Source organism: Ovis aries, chromosome 15 (assembly GCF_016772045.2).
Source record: "Ovis aries strain OAR_USU_Benz2616 breed Rambouillet chromosome 15, ARS-UI_Ramb_v3.0, whole genome shotgun sequence".
NCBI lineage: Eukaryota > Metazoa > Chordata > Mammalia > Artiodactyla > Bovidae > Ovis > Ovis aries.
This window is the reverse complement of record NC_056068.1, coordinates 79,270,147-79,281,518: the sequence shown is the minus strand read 5'-3', so window position 1 is coordinate 79,281,518 and position 11,372 is coordinate 79,270,147. Positions and strand designations below refer to the sequence as shown.

The window sequence follows — 11,372 nt, the reverse complement described above, 5'->3', positions numbered from 1 at the left end:
TCTGGTGAGATTAACTGTTTCTCTGAGTCAGAGAGCCTGGAAGCCAGAGGATTAAAGAGATGGATGAGTATCCTCTCCCTCAGGGTCTCAAGCTCCTGTCTGCCTCGGGATTCAAGTGGGAGCAGCCAAGAACAGCTGGCTGATTTGGGACACTCTGACTCAGTTGCTCCCCTCCTTCTGTGCTCCTAACTGCAAAGAGCACATCTTTCTGAGAGAAACAGAGAAGCTCTGGATTCACTGGGAGTCTTGATTTTGGCCTTTATCCTGGAAGGTCCATTTTTATTCATAACAGGGCCATCTCTTGTGACCTGACCTGAACTGGTCCCTATAGAGCCCTTAGGTCCCTTTTGACAGGTCAAGGTCATCATTGATGATGTCTTGTTCAATCGCTCAGTCGTGTCCCTCTCTTTGTGGCCCCAGGGACTGCAGCACGCCAGGCCTCCCTGTCCATCACCAACTCCCGGAGTTTACTCAAAGTCATGTCTATCGAGTCAGTGATGCCGTACAGCCACCTCAGCCTCTGTCGTCCCCTTCTCCTCCTGCCTTCAGTCTTTCCCAGCATCAGGGTCCTTTCCAATGACGTGGCTGAAAGCTAACCATTTCCACCCAAGCTTGCTGTCAGGTTATAATGATAGCCATTATGCTGCCTGTACATTCTTCTTCTTTTAAATCGCTTTCTTCTTCTTATTTTTTGCTCATTCAGTCCCTGTAACTTTATTTTGTACTCTCCATTATCTTTTTGTTATCTTTTTTTCCTGGTTGGTAGGCAGCAAAGGAACTCAGCCACACATATACATGTATCCCCTCTCTCCCAGACTCCCCTCCCGTCCAGGCTGCCCCATAACACTGACCAGAGTTCACTGTGCTGTAGGCTAAGACCTTGCCGATTATTTAAATATCGCAGTGAAATGCGGGGTGCCTGTCCTTTTCTTTTTTAATCTTTTGGCTGAGCCACACAGCATGTGGGATCTAGTTCCCTGACTGGGGATCAAACCCCTACCCTCTGCGTTGGCAGCTCGGGGTCTTAACCCCCGGGCCACCAGGGAAGTCCTCCCGTACCGTCTTCGTTAGACAAGCAGACACCAGGCGATTCCTACTCTGTGTCTTGTGAGATCGAGGAAGCCCCAGATGGATCCTCTGGGATGCCCGGACCTCCACGCTGCAGATGGCAACCCTTCCAGAGGCTGGTCTCGCTAACTTCCCACCTGGCGTCTGACAAGGGGGATCCTCTGTGGGGAAGGCAGGTGGCAGAGTAGTTTTTGCATGCACCGTCTGCTGCCAGGCAGGGGCTCATGCCCAGCTCAATCAAGAGCTGGGAGGATCTCAAAGCTATTTGTCAATCTATTTTTAATTTCACCAAAGAGAGGTTGTTTTAAAGTAAATCTTGGATACCCTAGTACCATCCTATCTTTTTATGATGCTCAGCAGAGGACAGCTGCCTCAATATGAGGAGGTGGGTCCCTGCTGGGCCAGTGGTCTCTCTCTGCGCTCCCAGTGCGTGGTACATGCGTTCGATCCCTAATTGGGGAACTAACGTCCTGCACGCTGCCGGGCGTGGCCAGAAAGTATTTGACTAAAAAACAAACAAACAAAAAAAAGGGTTGGAGTTTTTCCTCTGGGAACCTAGTGGTTTAGTTCATGGACTTGGTTCAAAATCTGACTTGACCTTGGCCAAATCACGTCACATCCCTGTACCTCAGTGTCCTTATCTGTAAACTGAGACGAATAAAGGCATCTACTTTCAAGAGGGGTTCTGCCAATTAAAAGAGATAAGGAAGACATAAAATAGGAAATGCTTCAAGGAATGCCTGTAAGTAAGTGCTCAATGTGCTGTCTTCATGAGAGAGACCAACACGCTCTCCTTGGCATGTTGCCTTTAGGGAAAGGCCGTCCAAGATCCCCAGGGCCTTGCTTATCTCCCCCTTCCCGCCTGTCCCACGGCACCCTGAGGCTCTGGCCGTGCCTGTTCTCATTTCCCTGTCTTTGCATTTTACGTTTCTTCTTCCTGGCCTGTCCTTCCTGTTTTTCTGCTTCCTCCTATTCTGGGTAAGTTCCCACTCGAAGGGCACCTTGTCGGGGCCTGGGAACGTGTTTGAGTTATCCTGCCGAATCATTTTTATAAGTGGAGTCCCCCAAATTTACAAACGTGAGAATTTCCCATTACATTTAGAACCTGGAGTTAGGTTGAAAAATACAGACGTCAAGCTAGGTTCCCCATTTCTGGGTGGTAACCAGACACTGGGTGTTCGAGAGGCCTTTTGATGGAGTGGTGGAGTGGATTTTCGTTTTTCATTGTCTCACTTTTCTTGTTTTATTGACACATTTTATTTGGCCTTGGGGTATAGCCGATTAACGATGCTGTGACAGTTTCAGGCGCACAGCCAACTGACTCAGTCACCCACATACATGTATCCGGTCTCCCCCAGACTCCTCTCCTACCCAGACTGCCACGTAATGTTGAGCAGAGTTCCCTGGGCTCTACGGCAGGTCTTTGCCGGTTATCCAGTTTAAAGAATAATTATTAATTTATTTGGCTGCCTCTCAGTTGCCACACTCGATTTCTTTCTAGCCGTGGCTCGCAGGCTCCAGAGCGCGCGGTTCAGTGGTTCTAGGACATGGGCTTAAGTGCCCTGTGGCCTGTGGCATCTCAGCTACCTGGCCAGGGATTGAACCTAAGTCTCCTGCTTCGGAAGGTGGATTCTTAACCTCTGGGAAGTCCCTGGTTATCCAGCTAAGATAGAGCAGCATGTGCATGTCAGTCTCCAGCTCCCTAACTATTTCTCACCCCTACTCTTTCCCCCTGGAAACCTTGGGCTCCTTCTCTAAGTCTGTCAGTCTGTTTCTTTTCTGTAAATAAGTCCACTTGTGTGATGGAGTGTGCTTGCTCCAGTTTCCACAGTCTCTACCTCTCCCTATTGTCTCAAACTGATTGTTTTCCCCACACACATTTTTAGCCTGGCCCTTGTGAGTATTTGAGTTTGGGGGTCGCTGGTTGAAGACCTCTAGAGAAGATTTTTGGACCAACTCTTGCTTGAGATGACAGATTCTAATTTTGTAAGCCTTGTGCTTGGAATGTGGCCGAGACTCTTCTCCTGATTTTGCTCCCTCTCACTCTTGCCCAACATAGATGGCAGTTTTCAGCCCTATCTTGTGCATCGCTCCCTCCTTCCTGCCCAGAGGTCCCAGAGAGGCAAACGGACAGGGCAAGGTCAGTTTCTATGGGATGCTGCCCACGGCATCGACTGCCTCTTTTTCCATCTCCTCCTTCAGTTTTAACTTCCTGATCCCCACAAGGTCTTATAGAAACTTCCTGGTCCATGCAGAGCAGGGAAAACTCACTGCACAGTAATTCAAAGAGCCACTCTTCCATATATGGCCTCCCCTTTTCCTTCACATCCTAATTCATCCATCCGCTTACTCATTCACTCAACCACCATTAGTGACCACCTACTACATGCCAGGCACTGCTTCATGCTAGGAGCAGAGGAAACGTAAAGGGACAAAACCAAGAGAAAATTCATCCTGTGTCCTTGGGCAAGACCTTTACCTTGTTCAGCCTCAGTTTCTCCATAGACCTGATGGCTGGATTAGACATCCTTCAGCATAGGGCTTCTTTCTGCTGTGACCCTGCGCCCGCATCCTCTGACACTTCCTGTGCTCTCTGAAAACTGCAGTCGCCTAACAGCTGGTGGATGGGTCCTATAGACATCTCAGTCACTGGGTCTGTGGAGCACAAAGACCCTCCTGGAGAGGCTCAAGGCTGAAGTGTTAAAGAGGAGGGTAGGGGGAAGTCTGGTCTGGGTGGGGGCTGGGAGGCAGGAGGGGAGGGGGGGGGAAGATGGACCTGAGGGGCTAGACTGGCTTGCCAGGTGGGCTTGCCAGATGCTCAGACCATCCTGCGAAATCTCACACCCTCCTGGCCCCTACCCTCCCAGCTCCAGCTCAGGCTGGCTTTCAACCTGCATAATTTGCCCCATTTAGAGGGGCTGGGAGTGGGTGAGAACGAGGGAGGGGGGGTTGGGAGCAGAGGCCTGTTGAGAGGTTCTGCAAACACCCGGAGGAATCCAGAGAGAGAGTGAGAGAGAGAGACAGAGGCTGGGTCAGGCGAAGAGCAGGCTGCAAACCACAGATAACATCCTGCCCAGCACTGCAGGGGTCAATTTGGTCCACTTGCCCAGTGACAAGAAAAGGGAAAAAAAAAGTGGGCTGTAACTTCAGGATCCTAAGACTCACAAGTGAGGGGCTGGTCTGGAGGTGGGAGGAGGGAGGAACAGCCAAGGAGGAGACAGAGGCTCAGGAGGGCGCGAGGAAGTGTCTGAGAAGAGGCTGGGGCCGCTGGAGGGACGCCTGCAGGAGCCAGGCCTCCTCCTCCCGGGTCCTGGGAGCTGCTGCCGCCGCTGCAAGAGGCGCTGGACACCTCTGGCCCTGCCTGCTCACCTCCCCGAGGCTGCCAGCCAGAGCTCAGGGTGCTTGGCTGAGCCCGGTACCCCGGGGGGGACCCCCAGCTGACCTCTGCGTGCCCCAGCATGGAAGAAGGTGGGGAGTATGACGGCTACTATGGGGCGGACAACCAGTCTGAGTGTGAGTACGTGGATTGGCAGTCCTCTGGCGCCCTCATCCCCGCCATCTACATGGTGGTCTTCGTCCTGGGGACCGCGGGCAACGGGCTGGTGCTCTGGACCGTCTTCCGCAGCGGCCGGGACCGGCGGCGGGCAGCCGACGTCTTCATCGCCAGCCTGGCGGTGGCCGACCTCACCTTCGTGGTGACCCTGCCGCTCTGGGCCACCTACACCTATCGGGACTACGACTGGCCCTTCGGGGCCTTCGCCTGCAAGCTCAGCAGCTATCTCATCTTCGTCAACATGTACGCCAGCGTCTTCTGCCTCACCGGCCTCAGCCTGGACCGCTACCTGGCCATCGTGAGGCCGGTGGCCAACGCCCGGCTGCGGCCGCGGGTCGGCGGCGCCGTGGCCACGGCCGGGCTGTGGGCGCTGGCCGGCCTGCTCGCCCTGCCCGTGCTGGTCTTCCGCACCACCGGCGCCGCGCTGCCGGGGGAGAACAGCACCAAGGCGCAGTGCTACATGGACTACTCGCTGGTGGCCAGCCCCGACGCCGAGTGGGCCTGGGATGTGGGCCTGGGCGTCTCGTCCACCGTGCTGGGCTTCGCGGGGCCCTTCGCCGTCATGCTGACCTGCTACTTCTGCATCGGCCGCACGGTGGCCGGCCACTTCGGCAAGGAGCGCGCGCGGGGCCTGCGCAAGCGCCGGCGGCTGCTGGCCATCATCGCCGTGCTGGTGCTGACCTTCGCGCTCTGCTGGCTGCCCTACCACCTGGTCAAGACCCTCTACGTGCTGGGCAGCCTGCTGCGCTGGCCCTGCGCCTTCGACCTCTTCCTCATGAACGTCTTCCCCTACTGCACCTGCATCAGCTACGTCAACAGCTGCCTCAACCCCTTCCTCTACGCCTTCTTCGACCCCCGCTTCCGCCAGGCCTGCGCCTCGGTGCTCTGCTGGGGCCGCCGGGGCTGCGGCGGCGCCTGGCGCGCGGGCGGCAGCAGCGGCGGCGGCCGGGGCGGCGGCGCCGGGGACAAGTCGGCCAGCTCCTCCTCCTCGGCGTCGTCGGGGCAGAGCCAGGGCCCCGGGCCCGGCGGCGCGGGGAAGGGCGGGGAGCCGATGCCGGAGAAGTCCATCCCCTACAGCCAGGAGACGCTCGTGGTGGACTAGGGCCGGGTCCCCCCCCCCCGCCCGGGGCCCTTTGCTCTCTGAAGAGCGGGGAGCTGGTGAGGGGGCGGGGCCCCCCTTCTCTGGTGCACTTGACCCCTCTCCCTGCTCCCCACGTCAGTCTTGTCCTCCTTTCCCCTTGGAAAGTGCTTCCTCAGAGGTCTGTGGTTCTGGAGGGTAAGAGAGGGAAGCCCCCAGCCCCGATCTCCGATCTCGGTGAGACCGACCTTGCCCGTCTCTGAAATGCTCCCAGCCTCAGTGTCTCTCTGTGGGGATAAAACGGAGGAACTGAACTGATCTGCTTCCAAGCTCCATCAAAGTTCGCTTCCCCCTCCTCCCCGCCCCCTGAAGCTAAAATGATGTGCGTCCAGGCTCCATCAAAGTTCACTTCCCCCCAGCCCTTCTCCTGGATCTCCAGCTCCCCTCGCCATTTCCTTTTAGTTTCCACCCGCTTTTCCTCCTCTGTTCCCTCCCCACCCCCACCGAGTGCAGTTTCTCCTCTGAATCCTCACCTCTTGGCTCCCACAACCTCCCCCAGGGCTCATCCTCCTTCTCCCTCAGTCTCTCTCCCTTTTTACCTCCTTGTTCTGAAAGGCCCCTAAGGGTTAAGGCGTGTGAAGTTCGCAGACACTACCCGGTTCAAGCTCTTTGTCGCTGAGGCCTCGGGAGGGAATGGACCTGGCTGAGAAGGGCTGGGTGTCAGCAAAGCTGCAGCTCCTGGCTCTGCAGCTGTGAGCTCCAGAGCTTCACTCCAACTTGGATCAGTTCGCAGTGTTTCAGGCCCTGGAGGTCTAGCGATGCGTGAAGGGGGCGTCCCTTCTTGCAGCCCACCAGCTAGACACGCTTTCCACAAGCATCCTTAGCCCCTTTCCTTCATCCTCTCTTTTCCGCAGGGACTGGAAGGCAGTGGGGTTGGTGCAGCAGCAAGCTCATGATATGAGCGGGGACTTGGGAAGGGAAAAGGAGAAAGAGGGGGCATCTGCATTTGGTCTAAGGGCTGCTCGGGCCCCCTCCCCAAATCCTCATCTCTCCAACCTCCTCCAGACCTGCGAGCGGCCGACCTCTGCCTGTCTCTGCATCCCATCCGACATCCCCAGGACATTCTTCTTGGGTGCTGGCCTGAGCGGGTGCCAAGGGTCCCTTTGATGGGGGGACACCTGCTTTCTGTGTGTGCATGTGTGTTGACAAGGATGGGCTGGGCGCCTGGGGCCCTTGTCCCTTGGATGAACAGCCCCTGCTCTGCGCATCTCTGCTCTTCACACAATATCCTTGAGGGAAGAAGGGACATAGGAGGCAGTTTAGAATGAGTCCACCCCCACTGGCTTGGGGGGCTCTGACGGCTGGTCCGCACATTAATAAGAGAGAAGTGTGAGTGTGCACCCAGGCTCCCTGTAGGGAATCCCTCCTCAAGGCAGCTAGCGTGCAACGCTCAAAGAAGTCCTGGACCCTGGGTCCCTCTGCCGCAGTCCCTGGTTCCAAGAGGGAGATGGGAGAGAGCTTCAGAGGTTCCCTTGACTCCTTTCCCACGCCTGCCAACCTTGTTTTGAATTTATAAGCATTTTCTTCATCACCCTTTGTTTTTTCAGGGTCAGTGGCCCTCTTCCTGGTGGGGGTGAGGGGCGGTGCCTGGGGTTAAAAGCACTGGGTGGGTTTTCCTGACCTTCCCATCAGGATGGGAGCCCTGTGGCTACTCCTGCTGGGCTGGGGGGCTGGGGATGGGCACTGGGGCAAACATGACCGCTGCACCGCTGGAGGATGGAGATGCTGGTGGGGGCTTTGTGCACCCAGGGCGCGGCCTGTGCATTCCGGCTTTTGTTCTTGGAGGACACGGAACGTAAAGGACAAGACAGGAGCCGCGGGGGCAGGAAGAAGCCAGCTTGATGTCAGTGGACGTGCTGACCTTGGCTGGGATGGAGCCAGCTCCAGAGGCAGAGTGCGGGATGGACGGAAGGGGCTTCTCTCAGCTCACTCCTTCCATCTCAAGCCAAGGTCTTCACAGACTCACGTTCTCAGCCTAGGGCTGTCCCCAGAGCATCCAGGCAAGGCTGGAGGAAGCTTCCAGAAGGGGGGAGGGGGCTCCTCTGAGGCCCCATCGGTGGTCTTGGACAGACGGTGGAGGAGGCAGCCGCTGCTCTTCTCGCCCCTTCTTTGGAATGTCTGTGCTATTTTTTGACCCTGTTAGTCACTGCGGCTCATGAAAAATAAATCTTTCCGTGTGTGTGTGTGTGTGTGTGTGTGTGTATGTATGTGTAACTACTGTGTCTGAAGCTTTTTCTCACATGGGTGCCTCGGAATGAGGAAAGGACCCCCAGGAGGCAAATGTTAGGTTGGGAGTGGGGCTGAGTAGGCTGAGGGGAGCCGTGGGAGGAAAGGGGGCAGAAAGGGGTCAAATGGGAAACTGGGGTCACGGGGTGAGGTCAGGGAAGACCAAGAAAACAGAGAGGCGGGAGCAGCTGAGCTTCCGGGCCTGGGAAGCGTGGAGCACGTGGGCACACGTGCTGGAGTCCAGAGCGCAGGCCTGGGGGGCACGCCAACCCTCCTTCCCGCAGGGTGGACTGCAGGCCATGCATTCGTCTGTCCCTGCGTTCCTTCACCGTCCCTACTGACTCCCTCACGCATCCCTAGTCACGGGAGCGCTCGTTCAGTCTGGACCAGAAGTTCAAAGGCCTGGCCTCCACGCAGAGTCAACCTACCCAGTTCCGTAAATAACCATTCCAGAGGGTCACCCCAGACCGACGGAGTCAGAAGCTCCTGGAGTCATCCCAGGTGGTCACGGTGACAAAAAGCCCCTCAGACGGTTTCTGAGGGTGGTCAGGAAGTTGGGGAATTGTCCACCCAGACAGATTCTGCCACACTAGAGGGCATGAAGCTAGAGAGAGCCGGGGGAGCAGGCTCTGGGCGGCCACTGATTTGGGAGGAAAGAGCAGAAATGATCCCCGGGGGACGTATTTCATCCAGAGGGGGTCACCATCTTGCACAAAGACCCCTGGTGCTAATACTGTCAGCGATGACCCCGAAGCACTCACCCCAGCAGCCCGAGAGGAGCGCTTCCCCCATTCTTTCCTGGGGCCCTGTGGCCCTCTGCCAGCCTCCTCGCCGGCCCTCTGCCAGCCTCCTCGCCGCCTCCCTTTGCTGACGACAGGGTGAAGATGCCCAAAGTCAAATGAATCAGGGCCAGGGGCTGGGGTGGAAGTGAGATCCCATCCTAAGGCACCTGAGAGTCCTGGGGAGCCCTCGATGAAGGGGGCTGGGGCTGGGGGGGGAATGGAGGGAAATGCGTGAGAGACAGAGAGAGAGGGAGACAGAGACAGAGAGACAGAGACTGGGAGGGGGGAGAGAGAGACACACAGAGACAGAGAGAGATAGAGAGACAGAGAGAGGGAGAGACAGAGAGAGGGAGAGACAGAAAGGGAGACAGAGACTGGGAGGGGGGAGAGAGACACAGAGAGAGAGGGAGGGGGGAGAGAGACACACACATAGAGACAGAGAGAGAGAGAGAGACAGAGAGAGGGAGAGACAGAGAGAGAGGGAGACAGAGACAGAGACAGAGACTGGGAGGGGGGAGAGAGAGACAGAGGGGGGGAGAGAGACACACACATAGAGACAGAGAGAGATAGAGAGGCAGAGAGAAAGGGAGAGACAGAGAGAGAGACAGAGACGGGGGAGAGACAGAGAGAGGGAGAGACAGAGAGAGAGACAGAGAGAGAGGGAGACAGAGACAGAGAGACAGAGACTGGGAGGGGGGAGAGAGAGACAGAGAGAGGGAGAGACAGAGAGAGAGGGAGACAGAGACAGAGACTGGGAGGGGGGAGAGAGAGACAGAGGGGGGGAGAGAGACACACACATAGAGACAGAGAGAGATAGAGAGGCAGAGAGAAAGGGAGAGACAGAGAGAGAGACAGAGACGGGGGAGAGAGACAGAGAGAGGGAGAGACAGAGAGGGAGAGAGAGAGATAGAGACAGAGAAAGGGAGAGAAACACAGAGAGAGACAGAGACAGAGGGGGGAGAGAGAGAGACAGAGAGAGGGAGAGACAGAGAGAGAGGGAGGGGGGAGAGAGACACACACATAGAGACACAGAGAGATAGAGAGACAGAAAGGGAGACAGAGACAGAGACGAGGGGGAGAGAGACAGAGAGAGGGAGAGACAGAGAGAGGGAGAGACAGAGAGAGGGAGAGACAGAGAGAGGGAGAGACAGAGAGAGAGGGAGACAGAGACAGAGACATAGAGAGACACACAGAGAGAGACAGAGACAGAGAGGGGGGAGAGAGAGACAGAGAGACAGGGAGAGACAGAGAGAGGGAGAGAGAGAGGGAAAGTCAGGGAGAGAGACAGAGAGAGGGAGAGACAGAGAGATAGAGAGACGGTAGGGGGAGAGAGAGACAGGGAGAGACAGGGAGAGAGACAGAGAGAGAGAGAGACAGAGGGAGACAGAGAGGGACAGAGACCGGGAGAGAGGGCGAGAGAGGGAGAGGGGGAGAGAGAGATAGAGAGACAGAGATGGGGGAGAGAGAGAGGGAGAGACAGGGAGCGACGCAGAGACAGAGGGAGAGGGAGAGAGACAGAGAGACAGACAGAGAGATACAGAGAGACAGAGAGAGAGAGAGAGAGTGCGCGGGGGCGGGGGTGGGGGGGGAGAGCAGGGACAGAGGGAGGGGCAGCCGGGAGCAGAGCCGGGGCGGGGGCTGGAGCAGGGGTCTGCGCCCCATCCACCCTCTCCTGAGACCCACAGGGGAGCCCGCAGGGCGCTGGCCTTGTTTGCTATTGTCTTGCAGATGCTGCCACAGCCTCACCCCCTCTCGGGAGGCGCGAGATGAACTCCGGAGTGATAAGGTGGTTTTGTGTGTTCAAACGTTTCTTTGCCCATTGGCTCACGCATCTGCTCACCCCTTGAGCCCTTATTTATTGCTGATGCCCCAGGCAGCGGGCTGGGCCCGGGGTCAGATGGAGAACAGGCCCTTGGGGGCTCCTGGCGGTGCAGACAGACCGTTAGTTGAGCAGTTAGAGCGGAGTTCTGAGGGGGGGAGTGTGCAAAGTGTTCTGCGGGGCTGGCAGGGACAGTGAGTGACGGACTGGAGACAGAGTTCCTGCCAGGAGGCTGCTCTCTGAAGGGCAGAGGCTGGGTGGTGAGCAGGGAGCATTCTCTATGCAGAGGAAAACTCAGAGATAAGAGAGGGAGGAGAGCGTGCAGCCCATGCCATCAGCAACCAGAAAGGGCTCTCAGCCTGGTTAGCGCCCACCCCCAGCCCAGCTCTGGCAGGGGAGCCAGAGAGAGAGAAAAGCTTGCCCAGATCTCTGCGTGTGTCTGAGGAGCAGACTGGGCCCTGGGACTAAGACCCAGGTCTCTAGACCACTTTGCAGAGTCAGAGATTTCTCTGCTTTTGGTGACTGCTCGCTTCTCCCCTCCCTGGGCCTGAGCTGCCTTCTTCTGAGAGGTCTGCCGGGGTCTCCTACACAGGGGCTGGGAGTGCTGAGCCCTCCAACTCTGGGCTTGTCGGAGAAAGAGGCTGAGAAGGGGTTGCTGGATCCCCTGGAAAGGCCAGCCCTAGAAGCTGGGTGGTGCGGTGCGACACAATTTGGAAGCAAAGTCCCCACCATCTCAGCTGGGACCGCTGTGTCTGAGCTCCAGGGAGTTCAAAGCCTGCGGGTCCT

At 57.1% G+C, this 11,372-nt stretch overlaps 1 protein-coding gene across 1 annotated transcript; it reads left to right on the top strand.

Annotated features, from left to right (window-relative positions):
• The first annotated feature begins 4,317 nt into the window (after positions 1 to 4,317).
• Positions 4,318 to 7,942, top strand: APLNR (apelin receptor). The gene has a single exon (XM_027979777.2). The coding sequence runs from the start codon at positions 4,527 to 4,529 to the stop codon at positions 5,721 to 5,723; it is 1,197 nt and encodes a 398-aa protein (XP_027835578.1). The 5' UTR covers positions 4,318 to 4,526; the 3' UTR covers positions 5,724 to 7,942.
• The last annotated feature ends 3,430 nt before the right edge of the window (positions 7,943 to 11,372 follow it).